This window comes from Suricata suricatta, chromosome 7 (assembly GCF_006229205.1).
Source record: "Suricata suricatta isolate VVHF042 chromosome 7, meerkat_22Aug2017_6uvM2_HiC, whole genome shotgun sequence".
Lineage (NCBI taxonomy): Eukaryota > Metazoa > Chordata > Mammalia > Carnivora > Herpestidae > Suricata > Suricata suricatta.
Genome location: NC_043706.1, coordinates 35455897 through 35475040, shown reverse-complemented (window position 1 = coordinate 35475040; position 19144 = coordinate 35455897). Strand labels below are relative to the sequence as shown.

Here is a 19144-nt window from a genome sequence, read left to right as displayed (position 1 = left end):
TTATACCACTACAGTGGGAGCCGCCGAAGAACACAATATGGTCCTTGCCCTCCAGTGCTTATCGTCTGGGAGGAAGGACAGCTAATTTCAATATGTTCCAAGAAGTACAACAGAGGTCAACCATGGACTCCATAAAAGAGAAGACTTTTTTAGCAGTTTCAGAAGGAGATCAGCAGGGTTTTTGTTTAAAAAGATAAGGAATTCTGTGGAGACAAACACTGTGCCCACTCTGGCATTCCTACACCCATCCTCATCCCTAGTATACCCACCCAAGTTCTTCAGCCCCTGTGAGTAGACCTGCTACTGGAGGACTGGGGTGCCAGAAAGCCAAAGCCCCTGTGTTCAAGTATCTGAGGAGCAGGCTTGCAGGGGAGGAAGATGATTTGTGACAGGTCATTCAGAAGGGCAGAGTGAGGAGAAATAAGGGCACGTTATAGAAGAAGGCTGGTTTTATTCCATGGAGGAAGCACCTAGACGGTCCGAGATGCCTGGCAATAAGACCTGCCACGTTCCCTCCAGGCTGAAGACGTACACGGCGGCTGGATTACCTGCCAGGTCACTGCTGCTGCTGTGATTTCAGTGTCAGTTTGGGGGGCTGGCCAGGCACCAGATGGGTAACTTCTAAGTCACTTAAGTCCTTGGAGTCTATGCCAGAGTGTGACAGGTTAGGAAGGAACGGGAGACTGCTGTGGTGTATACAGCAGGCCTGTGACCTCCAAAGAGCTCATTTTATTCAGTGCAAGATGAACCACAGGTTTTATTTATGCAAACACACTCACTCCCAAAGTTGAATATTTAATTAAACCATAAGCTTATCAAATATTTTTAATTACACCAAGCAAGCAATTCTACCCTATCTGATGTATGTATGTCTTGTCTGATTTCCATCCCCTACCAATGAAAATCCAAGGCAGATAAAAGTATGTAACAACAAATAATGCTAAGGTTCCCTATCTACATTCCTCCAGCCAAATAGTCCACTGGGAAACCCTCAGGTTGCACATGTAACCTGGCTTCCAGAATTAACATGGAGACCAGCTCAGACATTCTCCCATCCACCTGCTTGGGCCTGCCTTCAACTACTACTACAAAAGGGCATTCTCCCAAAGATAACCAACAAGCTCACCAGACCACCACATTTCTGTGACTTCTGATTTGTCCTGTAGATTACTAGTCAACACTGTCTGGGTACCACCACAGGCACAGAGTCTAATAAGGGCAGTGGGAAGCTACAGAAGAACACAAGGTCCTGACCTTCGAGGATTTTAGAGTCGAGGAGGGTAAAGAGGATCAGGAGAGGAAGAAGGCATGTGTTAAGCACTCAGAGGATATAAATCTCTAAGTAAAAGAGAATGGAGTTGACTTGATCACCTTATTTGAAATGTCCAGTAGTTCTATTTGGTTTTAAATTACCTTTGCATTTCCCATGAAAACAATGAGAGATGAAATGTGCACTTTTATTTTCTAAACAAGCATCCCCTTCTATCCGGGGACTCTAAAGTGTTGGTCTGAGGCCCACATTTTTCAAGAAGCAGTGCTCATGAGAGAATCACAGTAAGAATCTATTTGAGAAGTCTGACAGTGTCTAGTAACATATATTTGCCTACAATGCACTAAACACAAATTAATTTTAACTACATAAAAGCCTTGGAGGGAACATTTATTTAGCAAAACTCTGAACAAATTGTCAATCTGCAAGAAAAAAATTTTAAATCCTATTATTTTTCTAAATACGAAATACTTTATCTTTACTGCTAATGGTCTAATTTGGTGACTTTTTGCTGTAAAAGGTCCAGAGAAGAGTCCCGAGTCCTGAGCTAGGTTTTGGAGGCCAAACTAAGAGGAAGTAAAAATAGGTGTATTAACTTGAAAGAAAGAACAAGAAATCTTATGGGTACTTTAGAAGAGACCAGGGGGATTCAGTGGGGACAACAAGTCAACATCCAGGACCCGTGATGAGGAGCTGTAGCTGGGGTGCCTGAGACCTCTATGACGGGCACTGCTGCGAGCAGTCACCTTCGGGCAGGAACTTTTCAGTCCCTGAGCTCTACAACAAAGGCTGCATGAAGTACCAGTATTTAACCCACAGGTGTGATCTGAGGCTAGTGACAACCTTTCTGATCTCAGTTTCCTCATTTGTAGAAAAAAGTGGGGTTGGATAAAATGGCTGCTAAGGCTCCTTCTACTCCTGGTGGTATGTGATTCTATTTTTATCTACCCACAAATTTTTGTGATTGTGCCTTGTGGTAAAAGCATTTACTTCAAGCAGACCATTTCCAAGCTTCTCTCAGTGTGGTTCACTTTTATTACCTAAGTGAGAATAACCCAGAATAGCATCTTGGTGTCTTGTTTTGATATTGGTGTGAAGATAAGAGGAATACTCTCAGGTCACAGGTTTTCCCTACTATAGCTGGAGACATGTTACACAGAACTGTGAACAAAGGGAATATGCTTCAACTGTAGACAGAAATAAATTCATAGGATGGTAAACTTTCATTATTATTTCCCTATTGTTTATTTTGAGAGCAATCATGAGCAGAGGAGGGGCAGAGAGAGAGGGAGGGAGAGAGAGAGAGAATTCCAAGCAGGTTTTGCACGGAGAGCACAGAGCCCAATGCAGGGTTTAATACCACAAACCTTGAGATTATGACCTGAGCTGAAATTAAGACTTGGGATGCTTAACTGACTGAGCTACGCAGGTGCCTCAGCATGATACAACTTTTAAAACAGGTTTGCTCACTTTTTTTTAGGTCACATGGTAGTTCACCATGGGGCTATATCATCTGTTTTGGGGGTATGTATTTGAATATTTCCTGTTTTCTTAGAATGTATTCAATAGCTACAAATTTTAAAATGTCAGGGTGAGGGGCAGAGGTGGGAAACAGCTATAAAGAATCTATAGTAGATAGGGTGCCTGGCTGGCTCAGTTGGAAGAGCACGCACTGATTTCAGTGTTGTGAGTCCTACATTGGGTGGAGAGATTACTACAAACAAACAAACAAATAAACAAAACCAAAACAAAACTTAAAGAACCTTAAAAAAAAAATCTACAGCTACATCATACTCAGCTGTAAAGGGCAGAATTTTACCTAAGATCAGGGAGAAGGCAAGGAGATCCACTGTCAACACTTCCACTCAACACTATGTAGAGGTCCTGGCCAGTGCAATAATGCACGAAAAATAAGTAACAGGCATAAAGACTGAAAAGGAGCAAAACTGCCTTTATATGCAATGACATGATCATGGATGTAGAAAATCCTAAGGAATCTAGAACTAATAAGTGTTAGAGCTGCAGAATAAAAAACCATATGCAAAAATTGTATTCTGAAGTGACAGCAAAGAACGATCTGAAAATAAATCTTAAGAATTCTCTTCACAACAGCATCAAAAAAATAAAATACTTAGGAAAATACAAAATATCGCTGAGAAACTTGAGAAGACATACATACCATATTCATGGGTTGGGATACTGTTAAGATGGTAATGCTGTGCATCTATTTATAATGGTGAAGATACTTGAAGTATGGACCCTTTACAAAGATAAATGGCCAAAAAGCTTATGAAAAAAAACGCTTAACATCACTAGTTATCTGGGATATGCCTGATGGGAAACTAGTATACCACACCAAGATGGCACCACATACCCACCAGAATAGCTAAAGTTAAAACCAATGACAATATTAAATGTTAACAAATTATGGGTAAACTGGAACCCTAATGCACTACTAATGGAATTTTCTTAAAGTGCTAAACATAAAAGAGTCATTCAACCTGGCAATTCCACCTTCGCATCTACCTAAGAGGAATTAAAACATATCCACATAAAAACTTGTACAAGAATATTTATAGCAGCTTCATTCAAAATATCCTCAAACTGGTAACATAAATGCATGTCAACTGGTAAATGGATAAACTAATGTGATTAAGAGCCATACAACGAAAATACTACCCAACATTATAGAAATGAACTACTGATACATAATAACGTGGATCAATCTCATGAACACCATGCTCTGCGGATATACAAATCTATATATACATACTGTATGAATCCATTGATATTAAAATTATAGACAAGGCAAAGTTTACCAACAGAAAGCAGATCAATCAGTGGCTGCCCGAGGCTGGGGTAGGAGAGTGTAGGGATTGACTGAAAAGGGACACAAAGGAAGTTTTAGAGGTGATTAAGAACATTTTTAAAATTTCAATTTGGTGATGGATGTACAATTTAAACTTACCAAAACTCACTGAACTGCAAAACAGGTGAATATTATAGTATATAAATTCTATCTCAAAAAAGCTGTTTAAAAAAACCCTCCCATGCACACTCTACAGGACAAAAAATTAACTGAAACTACTCTTGGAACCAAAATAAAAGACATCAATAATTCATTTTCTTTCACAACGATCCATTTTTTTTTTCTCCTATAAAGAAGTATTCTAGCAGGGTAACCTAGCCAAATAGTTCTGATAAAATTATTGTGCTGTTACTGCTTCTCGGATTAGACTATAGAAGTAGTTGCAAATTTGCAGTCCAGATGGAAAATATTTCACTTCATGGGACAAGGGTCTCCTGGCACACCTGTCAGGAGAGCAGGAGTGTGACAAAGACTTCAGCAGATGTGTTCTGTACACTCTGGCTTTTGAAAGCTTAGTCTTTGGGGAGCCCAGATGGCTCAGTCAGTTAAGCGTCCAACTCTGGCTCAGGTAATTGATCTCACAGTTCCTGGGTTCCAGCCCTGCATCGGGCTCTATGATGGTGGTGCAGAGCCTGGAGCCCGCTTTGCATTCTATGTCTCTTTCTGCCCATCCCCTACTTGTGCTTTCTCTCTCTCAAAAATAAAGAAATAAACATTACAAAAATATTTTTAAAAAAGAAAGCTCAGTCTTTGATGCTCCTTTGCTGGGGAGAGGAACTCTCCACATTTCTGATTTCTCTCTAAAGCCTTGTCAAAGGGCATATGGTATGTTGGATCTCTGAGACAGTGCTGAACTAATGGGCTAAATACAGAGTTAGCGTTCAGTAAAAGGTTTGATTTGTTTTGCTCTAATATCTCAATGTGCAATTTATAGAGGAGCAGCAGAGGGACTAATCTGTTTGGTTTTAGACTAGAATTCTTATATATTAAAGATAAAATGGGGAATACAGACAGCAAACTTTTGTTCAGGTAAAAGTATAGTGAGAGTGAAACAGTAACAATGGGAGAAAATTTTCTCAGAATCTGCTTCAAGATATACAATTACCCTTAGCTCTCATATATACAATAACTCCCATCAAAGGCTGTTTTTGCTTTTGGGAGGATGGACAGGACACCTATGTTACCAAAGGTAACATACACCCAAGCTGCTTTCTTATAAGCAATGGAGAAACTTTAGCCTTTCATTTAGCCAGACTCAGCATGAACACAGGAAAAGGGCTGAGGTCTTGGTAACCACACACTCTGTCTATAATACATGGCAGAGCATAAACTCACCCCTCAATGGCAGTAATGATAACACTGAACCAACCAAATCAATTTGATCAAGATAAAAGATCTCTGATGTTTCCCTGGATAGGAGAGTTTTCTGACAGATCCAGGCTAGAACTCTGTAAGGGAATAAAAAGCCTTTATAAAACCATACATTGCCTTGCTTTCTTTTAGAGACAAAGGACAGAATGCCACATGTTCCTGACAGGTTGAAATCACATGTGGATGAGAGTTAAATAAAGGCACAGATACATGGACTTATTTGTGGTGATTTCTGATCTGGTAAAATGAACCAGGCTAGTAATTTCATGTCACCAACATGCTTCATTATCACCGCAGCTCTTTGCCCCACTCTGGACCACAGGATATCACCATTCATTCACTCTAGAGTCCCCTGTAGTGCAGGGATGGCTGTGACAAAGGCACATTCCTTTTCACTTAGTGAATTAGTTCACAGTCTTCCTAGATCATTCCACTTAAATAGATTCAATGGTCTTCCTGTGTGCTTAATTTAAAAAAAAAAAAAAAGGTCAAGGGGCACCTGGGAGACTCAGTCGGTTGCGTGTCTGACATCGGCTCAGGTCATGATCTCACAACTCGTTAAGTTCAAGCCCCATGTCTGGCTCTCTGCGGACAGCTCAGAGCCTGGAGCCTGGCTTCGGATTTCATGTCTCCCTCGATGTAAGTGTCCCTTCCCCACTCATGCTGTCGCTGTCTCTGTCTCTCTCAAAAATAAACAAACATTAAAAAAATTTTTTTTAAAGCCAAATTAGAGCGTGTTGACTATATTCAAAACCACTGACAGCTCCTTACTGCCAACAAACATCCAAACCTAGAGCCTCGAGTCTGGAATCCTTACCCTCTCTTTCTAGCTGTCTCTCCTCACTTAAGCCCAAGGCTCCATCCAGCTGTACAGAGGTCACCGTCTTTGTCCAGGTATTCCCTCTTTCCCCACATCTAAATCCCACTCTGCCTTTAAAGGCCTGACTATCACAACCTGTACAAGTCTTCTAGTTGGAATTAATCTTTCCCTCCCCATATTCCTTTAACATATAGCTTATGCCTCAGTTAAAATTCTTATGGTAGGCTGCCCTGGATGTTGGCTATTTCATGCATGTATCTGCCTTCCTCTAAAGCCCAGCAAATCCCTGCTTTGAATGCATATTAAAATCATCTTGGGGATCCCTAGGAAAACGGCTGATTCCAGGACTGGGCAAAGGTTAAGTACAAGACACATCCAGAACACATCTTATAATGCCAGAAAGTAAGGAAACATTTTTGACCCAATCTGAGCACCAAAATAATTCAGTATAGTAATGAATTATGAACCACTGATAAAACAGAAGAGCCCATAATAAAAACAGATAAATATATGGGAGAGGGGTTTTCACTCACAGAAGAACGCTGAGTGTCAAATGAGAAATGCAGGAGGGTTAGAGTTAGAAAATCATCATTTTGCATCCATCAGAGTAAAGACTGGTTCAGGCAAGAATCATCAATGGATGCTAAATCTAGGAGACATTTTTGATGATGAGGATATTCACATGGTCACAACGTGTCTTCCACAGACTGCTTACTATTTGTATGGTCAAAGATAGTAACTACAGAGTGGAGAAACTGAACAATGCTTTGATTGAGTGAATTAAAATTAAAACTAACACCTATGATGATGGACATCCGTGCCTCCCAATATAAAATCCTGAGAAAGACACATCACTTAGTAACTGTCTGGCTGGGAATAAGTAGTCTGAATCTAATGATGAAGAAACACCAAACACAATTTGAGGAGCATTCTATTTAAAAAGGGGGGGTGGGGGAAGGGGGTCATCCTCTTCAAAAATATCAGTATCATTAAAAACAAAGAAAGGCCGTAAAAATGTTCCAAGTTAAAAGAGTCTAAAGAGATATGACAACTAAATGCAATACCTGATCCTGGACTGGATTCTGTCCTGGAGGGAAAAAGCACTTTTACAGAAGACATTTCTGGATCAACTGAGAAAACTGGAATATGGGTGGCAGATTTAATAAAGGAACTGAATCAGTATCAACTTACTAAAATTGCTAACTGTGTTATGGTTATAAAATAATATTCCTATTCTTAGAAAACATTCATTGATGTTTATAAAGACAAAAGGCCACGATGTTTGCAACTTACTCTCAAATGGTCCACAAGAACACTTTAAATTTCTGAATAAAAAGCTAAAACAATAGTTGGTGCCCTTTTCTGATTTAATTACTTGGAGTGAGGCCCAGACATTCTATTTTTAAAGGCTTCCCAGGTTGGAGAACTTCCTAGAGCAGTGGTTCCTCAGACCAGCAGCAGCAGGACCCAGGACCTTGTTACACATGCACAGGCCACTGAACCAGAGCCTCTGGGGGTGGGGAGGGCTGGGCAGCAAGCTGTGTTTGCCACACCTTCCATGCGATTCTGATGCCCACTCAAGTTTGAAACCACGGACCTAGACCAAGAGCTCCTATATTCTATATTTCTAGATCCTACTTTCCCCATAAAATCTAGGAAAATGCTTCGTTCATAGTCGTATCTCAATAAATGCTTGCAGAATTTAGCTTGACAGTGAATGATAACACAGAAAATGACCACTGAGGCACTTGGAGATGATAAACTAAAGGGCTAAAACAGCACTCTGGAGTTTCTAAAGTGAATATAAAATTTATTTTGAAAGCAATAATGGAAGTTAGATTACTCAGGTTGTTAGTAAAAGCACTGCTATCCCCAAAGGGAGAATATCGGCTTACAGTTTAAGTCACTGTCAACTGAAAAAAGGTGGTAACTTATGCAAGCTCTTAGTATGGTATTTAAAAATTAATTCTGTGGTTCTGGGAAGCAAGGCACAGCGACTACTAAGCCATGCTGTGTGCATCGTGCAAGATCTACACAGAGAACACAGCATTCACATGGCTGTGGTGAGGCCCAGACCTGAGAAGGATGGCCAAATTTCAGAACATCCTCTAGGTGGCATTTGGAGAGACAAGACTCCTGTAATGAGAATGAGCTGATCAATTTGCCTACTGAGTAGAAAATGAAACAAATAAATCCATTTTTATGCAACTGTTTTCTATCTTGAGAAGCTAAACTATTGAGGACACAGGAGATCATCCCAGCCTCACCACATGCCTTTTCTAATTGGCATCCTGAAAGATTTCACAGGAAAAGGGTGTTACTTTGGTATTGTTGATTTAAAGGTTATCTAGTCACAGCAAGGCAGAGGAGAATTCATCTTCAAAATTCACCTCCTTATTGAAAGCCCATGGAGTATCTTGGCAATTAACAATTCCTATCACCTCTAGCTGTTCCCTATGTGAGAAGGCTCAGAACTCGCCTTACAAATTGCTCTTTTGAAGATCAAAGGAAAGCTGAATGTGTCTGTGTGTGCTCTCGATGAGACTGTAATTTAATGGAATTTTTAGAGAAGGCTTGCTGGCAGTGTTTGGATGACAGCCCCGGGGCGGAGGATTCAGGGGAGCTTGGCCACTCTTCCCTTTGGAGCGTCTTCCCTGTCTTTAATTGGCACCTCATTAGAAATTAATGAAAATGACATCCTCTGTTCTTCCTGCTCTAGGCATCGAATGCTACAAAAAGGCCCATCACAATTCATAACACATTCAATTTATATAGCAATGGCTCTTAAGCATTATTTATGAGATGTGAATTTCTTGTCAGCAGTTAATAACCTGTACAGAGTGGAAGGGGAATGGAAAAAAAGATTGTGAATATATATATATTAAGAAAAAGATTTTCTGCAGTGGAGAAGTGTTGTCTGAGTTCAAACTACCTTCCTGAGTCTTCACTTCTAGCCGTAAATTACCATGCCCCCCACCTCTGACCTTTCAGGGCAGTTCAGTGTCTCATCAACACCCCATGCGTCCTCAAGGAGATAACTACACAGCTCACCCTTTCCTAGAGAGATCCGAGCAGACAGGCAGGAGGAACACAAGAGCTATTTGTCAAAGACGATCCCAGAGGTGTATGTTCCCATTGCTCCATTGCTGTCCTATCTTTTAAAATGTGGCAGTAGACCAGTCATTTTTCTGGGCACGTAAGTGCAACACTCTCAGTGGGCCAAAGTGAACTCCCCGCTCTCTCTAGGAAGGCTACAACCGGAGGGAGTGCACAAAGCTCAGGGCTTGCCTTCCCAGCATTCAAATCAAATCTCTTTGTAAGTAGGCCCTCAGAATTGGGTATAAGCCAAGGGACTACGTGTTAGATCATTTTAAAAGAATGCATGTCTGTGGTAAACCCAGCAGGCACTTAGAATTTACCAGAGACAGTCAAGTTGGTTTCACCCAGGAGCACGTAAAATCATCTAACATGTAACCCTAGACTTTTTCAGCTGGGTGCTTAAGACCTTAGGAAATTTGGTGGTTTGCATCAAAGCTGAAGTGTAAACTGGGAGACGTGGTTACAACACTTCTGAATCTCTCAGTGCTAAATTGTGAATTCTCACTGCTTGCCCGACAAGGACAGGAGGTATCAGCCCCTGCCAGAGGCAAGACAGCACACTTTATGGATCAATTGCTTGATCCACTAGGGCAAATCCTGTGTAATACCCAGGATTCAGTTGCTTTCAAGAAGGAAACAAGAACATAAGGTACAGGAAAATCCCATGACTCTAATTTAGGAACAACCAAGGGCATGTGTTATAAAAGTAATAGGCAAAACGGTCAGGAGGGCTTCAAAACACTGATAACAGACTCAACTACTAAATCCATGTCCCCCAAAAGTTCATGTGAAGACCAAAGCCAAGAATTTGCAGACCACCAAAGACTAGACAAACCCTCAACACAGGCGAAGTTGGTTAGCCACCATGCGCTAGAGTCTCATCTGGCTAACCACAGTATTCCTCCCCTTTCTCACTATGGATTTAAAATTACTTGGCAGGGCTGATGCAGATGCAGTCTAAGAACAAGGTTCTGGGCTCTCCTGGAATTCTTTAGGAACACAACTGCGGTGTGAAAACTCTGCTGACAGCCTCAGATCACCTCTTATCCTATCTCTCCTCTTTACACTTTCACACAAGCATTTAATAGGATAACCAAATGCCAAGCTAAAAAAAAAAAAAAATAAGAACTCATCCGTGACACCTGGACTCCCCAGGCTGGTGTTTGTTTCTGCAGTTGAGTATACACTTCCCATCTCGTTGAGTACCACACACCAGAATGTGCAACAAACAGATTTCTGGTCTTGATGGCAACAGGAGTTCCAACTTCATTTCCATGAGAAGCTGGTACATCCCTCTTTCCTCTTCATTTCCAACAGGCTAAAAAACTGAGGCACAGGAGAAGCAACAGCTTCCTCTTCAGAAGATGAAAAACTATGAGTAACTGTAATTTTCTAACTGCTGAGAGAAGCATCTACTCCTGCCTGCCAGCATCAGTACTTGTAGGGTATCTGTGGCTGTCCTAGAGGAGAAGGAAGACTGCTAAAGCTCACTCTGTAGGGCAAAGGACACAAGATACTCAGAGGCAAGAGCCAAGGCCTCCAAGTTTGCCTGATAACAGCTCTGTCCCATAGAACAATTTTATAAAACAAAGCTTTAAGTCAGGAAATAAAAACAGGAAGAGGAAAGCTGTAAGTCAGCCTATATAATGCAGCTACACAATTCTGCTTCTCTGTGACATGATGTACGTGGTCAAAGGGAGAGAAAGAATTGGTCTAAGTTTTGTTACACTGTGGAAAGGCATAAAGTTTTAAAAAATATATATCCCTGTATGGGCAATTCTAAGAGCTAGTAGAACACTGTGTAATACAGAAGGAAATGTTACTTTAGAGCTATTTCAAGGGGTTAACTGACAATGAATTATGGTTCAAAGAAAATTTTCCAATCAAACTTTAATTTAAAATGGATATGGGGGGAAAGAGTTTCCATGGATTATACATAGTGAGATGCTCATTCAAAATGAATATCTGAATTTTATGGTACATATCTCAGAATTTCACTGGTTTGGTTAATTTTAAGTCAGTCATCAATGAGTAGGAACTAGAGTACTATGCAGCGGGGAGAAGTTGGAATCAGTAAGCAGTGACAATGCAGCTCTAACGAAATTGATAGTAGTTGGGAATGTTTGTGCCTTGTTTGTAAGTGTGACAGGAAATAAAGGGCGTTTAGAAGTAAGACTCCTGTACTCCTGCTTTCTGAATCTCCAAACCCCTAGCCTGCAGGGAGGTACTCAGGAGGAGAACGAAGGACGTCAGCCTCTTAGGAATAATGTCCAAAGCTATGCCAGGGTGTCAAGGACACAGTCTCCGTCATGCCACCGGGGGCAATGCTTACCACAGCGGCATGATCCCAGTTCCTGCTGCACCAGCTCCAGTTTGGTTTGGCACTGGAAGCACCGACGTCGACTCTTCTGTTTAGACCGGCTGGTTTCCTCAGGCCGTTCGGTGTTCTCCAGTAGTCGTGCCCGTTTCACTGGTGAAGCCTCGTTCTCAGACTGTGAATCTGACCAAAACAACACATGTGGGGGTCAGGGTTAGTGCCTGGCCTGGCAAGCGCAGCTAATTAATGTACTGCCAGGCCTTCTGCCGCCCTTTTCCAGGAACTGGACCTGTGTGAGCAGGAGCCAGTTCTGCCTTGCCTGGTTTATACCGCTCAGGTTGAGACAGGCACGTACCCTTCGGGGCAGCCTTCTAACAAGCGAGGCCGGAGCTAGAACAGGACAGTGGAGTGACTCAACAAAAATCAGCCTGATGCTCTTGTTTTTAAAAACAAGCGTTTCTCTGAGGAGACCATCCAAACTGGAATCCTCTGCTTCTCTATACCCCCCCAGCTGCTTATTGCTTGTACTGGTTATTTACTGGTTCTTAGATATTTGACCTCAAGTAGACCGTAATTCTTTAGAGAAGGGATTATGTCTAATACTTCTTTACAGCACCATGTGTAGCACAATTCTATGCCCAACGCCAGTTTTTGGTGGGTGATTGATAATCTTTTCTACTAAAAACACTCTCATTTCTAGTCCTAAATGTAATAATACACACAAGAATCAGGTTCTGATGCTGAAAATTATTTCCGTTTTATGCAGAGTGAAGGAGTATCCTTGTTTATTCGCAAGCAGGCGACCCCACGGCCTCCACTGTGGAGGCTACAGAAGCAGCCCTCTGCACCACAAAGCGCAACGCTGGTGCCAAAGTGGCAGGTGGAGGGAGGTATGATGTGTGACAACTTGTGTTTTGTAGAACCTTAATAAAGTAACTAAAATGAAATAAAGTTCTTCCCATAGGCAGGCTGTAAATAACTCTTGCCTTCAAAAGAGGAACACCTGGGGACTCTATATTCTTGGACTTGCTCCACTGCAAACTGAAGATGCACCTCTTGTCAAGGTTCCAAAGGGGTTTGTGCTAAACCATCTCTGGAACACAGTCTCCTGAACGATTCTCTTCAAAACACACACAATCCCACCACTTCTGACCCCCGCCCCCTAACACCATGCTGGTCCAAGCCATCATCATCTCACATAATAGCTTTTTAACTGGCCTCCTGCCTACCCCTTAGATCCTAGAATCTGTTCTCCGCATCCAAGCAGTCCTTTAAAAATCAAGTTAATCCCTTCACTTCCCTATTCAAAACTTTTTTAAAACTCCCCTTCCCAGAGTAAAAGTTCAAATGCTTCCCACAGCCCTCCCAAGGCCCTGCTTGGTTTGCCTCCTCTCTGCTCTTCCACCTCATCTCCTGCTCTCTCCCCTAACCCCACCCACACTAGCCTCCTTACTGTCTCCTACCTCAGGACCTTCACATCTTCTGTTCCCGTGGTCTAGAACTCTTCTCCCAAATCTACATGGAATCTCACCTCTTTTAAGTCTTTGAAGTCACATTTTTAATGATGTTTCTTCCCTGTTCACACTATCCAGACCACTCTTATCCCCCTTCCCTAGCACTTCCTCTCCTCCCAACTCCTGCCTTTTACTCCTCCACAGCACTATGCCTTTTAACATTATCCTCTAGGAGGATATAAATTCCTGGAAGGCAGGAGGTTGCACCTGCACTGTTCATAATCTGCCTTCCATGCCTACAACTCAATAAATATTTCTTAAATGAATGAATCTTCTCCTAGGCAGTTGGATTTTCTATTTAAAGTGGCCCTAGTGAGAAGCAGCAGACTGCTGGATGTGTCTCAGTGGAGGCTGTCTGTGTCTCTGTCTCCAGCCTCCCTCTGTGTGAAGATGCTGCACTTCACGGGAGTGCTCACTGCCCCACCCCCTCAGCCCCACAAGCTGTGCAGTGACTTATGGAAGGCACGCACCATTCTTAGCAATTGTAAACTTCATTTTTCATCTCATTTAGTTCTTCCAGTCCTACATGACATTTTCCCCCAATACAAACCAACTAAACAAGGTCTTTGATGAAAACAATTGAAAGCAAGTTCAGCCTATTTCCCAGCTCTGCTGAGCGGAGCTGTCCAAACCCAATTGGTGTGATGACTGAGGCAGCCACAGACAGAGCCCCTTCGCCTACAACAGCAACAAGCAACAATCTAAATGTAAATCATTACAAAGCAGCCAGCCAAAAGGAATTCACCTCCTATGAGCCACAGTGCTCTCCAGGGGGCCCTTTTTCAAAAACCAGCAATGGCACAATTTGTATTAATAACCCTATTTAGACATACATACATACATATATTGTGTATACACACACACATACACACACACGTAACAAAAAGAGAAAATTCTAGAGTAACAGTCATAACAACAAAAAATGGTGTTTGTTCTGAGAAAAGGTCCTAAACATGAAGCATCCTTATGCAAAATTATCTCCCAACTCTGGGGCATCTACTGGGGGAAGAGAGAGAGAGAGAGAGAGAGAGAGAGAGAGAGAGAGAGAGAGGAGTCCATACAAGAAGGGGAGGCTGCTGACGCCTTCCCATTATTAATATTAACAATGTTAAAATCCGGAAAGCTCTGACATGATGCCAGCACACCTCTAATGTAAGAGAGGACCGACCATTCAGACCCTAACCCTCTTTCATTCAGACAGAACTGAGCATGTGTCTGGAAATGCAGAGTTCACATTCAAAAGTGTTTTCCACGACTCTGTCCCAAATGTACTACCTACATGCATAGCATACACCTCCATTTCTAAGCAAACCTTTGCTATAAGAAGATAATTTTTTCTTTTATCATGGCAATGCTGTCCACACCGAAGTATGTTCAGATAAGAAAGGGAGTGACGTGTAAGAAAATACTTTTTAATGTATGATTCCTAAGGATGGGAAACAGAATTCACATTTATATAATCATAATCATAATCATCAATGGCCATTACCAAACAACTCACTTAATGGGACCCTCAAAGTTGGAGGCTTGTCTTTTCCTCTAATTCCCTACCTTGTCTGACCAATGAGCATTCAAAGCAAAACTAAGGAGTACATTTGCATGAACTCATGCTGAAATATCCTTTTCACCATTCCACATTTTATACAAAGACTACTGGGTTATTTGTTCTGGGAGGCAGGAGGTATGTGACATTCCAGAAATTATAAGGTCCTAAGAGGGTTTTCTGATGCTGTGCTTCTGGCTGCGCTGCCATCCTAAAAGAGCGCCACTCAGCCCTAGTCAGTCTTCTAAGAGTGGGTGTCTGGGCATCTGTGCAAGCCTAAGACAAAAAGTACCTATGTATATAAAGTCTGACCCATGAGAAGCAGTCCCCAGTGATTCTAAACCAACACAGATGAGAAGTTTACCAGAATGTGTTATTTTTTTTTTAGAATCGAACTCTTCTCAGAGAGATCCATAACTTTTATGTTCTGGAATATGCCCATTTAATCTTCATTCAGCCAATGGTCTATTAGATAGAAAGGAATCCCTGTGCCCTCTGATGCTCCATGCCAGAAAGGAGGGGGGAAAAAAGCTTCCTAAACTATTTACCATCCTCTACATGCTGTCATCCAGGAAGGTGACAGTGTTATATATAACTTCTTGGCGAAGCAAACCATTCTTTGACATTTTTTCACAAGTCAACTTAGTGTTTTAATTAGTAGCTAATGAAATAAATAGCAGTCTACAGGATCATCATCATGTCTGCATAAGAAATTTACATCTCTTCTGCCAATTACTTAATGAAACTTTGTGCCATGGGGTGAGTTGCCTAAATAAGAGAAACAGATGTCCAGGGCAGGAATCGAATTGCTTAATAATGAACTAAATAATTCAACTATTCAATTATATATTTTATGCCAATTAAAAAAGAACAGAAAGAAAAGATCCAAATGTGATCAACACTAAAGGAACCCCATTCTACTGTCCATATTTGAATAAATCAAACTCTGATTATTTACTATTTGCTCAAAAACATCATTCCTATTACCCTGAGGCATCTTTAACTTCCTCAGCAAGGATGGAAAACACCCAACATTCTATTGCACAATCTGAACTTGGGCAGTAAGGGTTAAATGCGGAGAAAGGTGAACAGAAACAACTCTTCGATGCAGCTCAAACTGTCAGAAGAACCCGTCCTTGCAGGGAGCATGCTCATTAGCAGCAGAGGAGCTGCAGCGGCAAGCTAGGAGCTGTTTCCACCCCAGGAGTTAGGAGTGACTTCTAATTAAGGTCCTTCATAAAGGGCCAGCAAAGCACACTTTTTCCGGTGTGCTTTTTCTTGAGAACATAATCTAGTCTGCATAGACCCACGCAAGAGCTGCCACACTCCCAGGCTGGGCTCACGGGTCTTGGTACTCACCGGATCCCCTCTTCCTCTGCCTATGTTTAACAGAATGAGAAAGATATCACATCAGATTTTCTAAGTCGAAGGAAAGGTTGATCAAGAATCATAATGTGATTACATGAACAAGGAAAATCTTAAGACAAAGTATTTTTTAACCCATCAGCTCCTTAGGTTTGAAGGTAACTACTGCTTAATTTGTGACAGAGAATCAAATACAGAGATTTTAAAAACACACAATTCTTCTGAAGAGAGAGATTCTACTAATTATACTATTTCTTAGCCAATCTCAGAAAGCAGTGATAAGACTTTCAATTTAGGAACACAGTTTAACTGGAAAGCTTGACTGGAGACAACAAACAGCCACTTCTTTTAAAATTCTGTTTGTCTCTGACAGATATTCACATTTGTTCCTTATTGTCACTGTTCTTGTCTTTATTACTCATGTTCTCTCCTGAAAATGTCCAAATAAATTGTGTCAGGCCTGTCAGAGTGGAATCCCAATCTCTCTCAATCTCCCGTCACTGTGCAGCTGGCAGCATGCACACACCCGGGGCTGCTAACCATGACTGTGGCCCTGTGACATCTCAGGCAGGCTCTTAGCCCTCGGTACAAGCCAACATTACAATTTAGAAGGGGAGAGTGGGAGAAGCAAAGTGGCAACAAAGAGAAGGAAGCCTTCCTCATTCGCTTCATCCACACCTTCCCTCACTTGTAAGAAAGAGAGATGAATCTGTTTAATCTCTGGCTGTATGACAGCTTTTGAGGCACTCAATCAGTTTTTTTAGAACCTATCACAGTCTCTTGACAGATTGACATTTATGATCCCAACAGCCTGTGCAAACATCAGTAAGAGCAATAATTAATGAACCCTCACACATCACTGCTGTCTCTCCTTCGACCATTTAAAAGGAGCTTAGGCTGCTAAAACCTCCGTCCATGAAAAATACCACACTCTTACTGGAAAAATTGATAAAAGAGACCTTAAATATCTGTTTTATAAAGGTACTTTCTCTCTGTTTCTCCTCATGCTTTGCTTTCAGTGTATGCAGGGATTAAATTCATCCTCTCCTGAAAGAATTCAGGAGAGAAAACTTCCTCACGACCCATTAAACATCCCCCCCTGCACTGTGTTCAACTGGGATTTCTCTCTCCTTTCTTACTTTCCTAATGGCCCTAGAACAATTTTGGAATATACACCGGTTACAAAGCTATTACATGGACAAAGAAAGAAGTTCAAGTCTTTGGAAGGAATGGGTTATTAAAATTTTGTGGAGAGTGCTTTCATATATATTTGCTATATGACATGGAGATGGATGTAACTTGAAATATACTTAAGATGCTATGTCTTAGATCATAACCATTTTAAAGGTCAGTTGTTCTCAAACTGCCAGGCAGTGGGATTCTTAAGCATTAATCCCTCAATTCTCCATCCAGTTCCACTCCTACCCCCACCTCCAGTTATTTTTTCTGGCTCCTTCCTTTGCTATTACAGATACCTGAGGGTGTTCTCCTTCTCCATCACCACCACCTCAAGACTGAAAGCAGACCTCTGACTCTTCCCTCCCTGCTGAGAACACAAGATTGGGAGACCTGAGGTGGCTGATCAGTAGAGCAGACTATCCTGGGAGTGCACTTGAACTTTTGGGGTCTTTGTCTTCAATATGCTCACAAGACATAAAGCATCAGAAATCTTCTTGAGGGTAATTGTATCATCTAGCTGCCAGATTTTGGTCATGATGACAGCAATGCAAAAACTGCTTTTGTACGGATTTTTTTGGTTAGAAGACAGCTTTAAGAGCAGCTGAACACATGGAAATTGTAAGTCATGAAAATTTGTACCCATGTGGGAGAGGAGCACCCACAAGTCCCAAAGCTATGTTTTAAAGACTGGGTTAGATTTCTCACTTCCCCAAAGCCAGTATTCCCCTCTGGTTCCTGCTGGACAGGAAGGTGGATGCTGATTTTCATGGCACATCTTGACACCAGAAAAAAATTATTATAAATCTGTCAATGGATCAAGTAGGAGAAGCTAATGGGCTGTGGGTAAGAGCAGCTCTCCATTAAATAAAACAATCAAATAAAATCATGGCACCAGAGCCAAATAGTTTCAAAGGAAGGAGTTTTCCCTCAACTTTTCTTTCTATTCTGCATGCCTGTTTACTTCTTTTTCTTGCCTATTGTGCTGGCTAGGCCTTCCAGGGCAATGCTGAATAGGAGTGTTGAAAGAGGACATGCTTGCATTGTTTTCAACTTCAAGAGGAAAACATTTATCACACAACTTTTCATTTTGAAAAATTTCAAACATGCAGAAAAATTCAAAGAGTACAACACCTGTGCACATTCCATTCAGATTCAACAATTGTTAATAATCTGTCACACTGTTTTCTCTCTTCCCTCCACATTTACGCTTTCCCTGCCCAAAACCATCTGAAAATAATTTGCACATATCAAAATACTTCATACACACACATCTAATATAATAAGGGTATTTCCTGCCATGACCAAAATATCACACTTAAGGACATTAAGAATAATTCCTCAATGTCATCTCATATTCAGTTCAAATCCAAATTATCTCCATTGTTAAAGGCATGTCCAATCAAGTTTCATGTGTTACATTTGGATCTTATGTCTAAGTCTCTTTTAATCTAGGACAGTATGACCTTCAAAGTGTTTGTTTTCCTTCATTTGTTCGTTCCTGCTTCAAATGACCTAAACTTTTGAACAGTCTTGTTTAGTTTTCCTGTGTAATATACCATATCCTAGATTCTTTATCTACTTATCTACTTCTTAATAGCATAACTTAACATATAAGGAAGGAGATTTTTAATTGTACATCTCCTCTGTTACATGGTAAGCACCAGAAATTAATAACTTACAGCAAGCACCTGACAAATCCACATGGCTTACAGGGCTGGCACAAGCGAGGGCAGGTAAAGAAGGTCAAGTACAGTGCAATCAATTGGCCCAGTTCCTACTGCAAGCTGGCAGTGGTGG

General features: G+C 41.3%; 1 protein-coding gene across 1 annotated transcript in view; it reads right to left on the bottom strand.

The window, feature by feature from the left end:
- The window catches only part of ZFAND3 (zinc finger AN1-type containing 3), a 208895-nt gene that overhangs the window by 14407 nt on the left and 175344 nt on the right, over positions 1-19144 (bottom strand). Inside the window, exon 4 of the mRNA XM_029943641.1 lies at positions 11762-11929. Coding sequence (XP_029799501.1) covers positions 11762-11929 — 168 coding nt within the window. The remainder of the gene's footprint in view (positions 1-11761; positions 11930-19144) is intronic.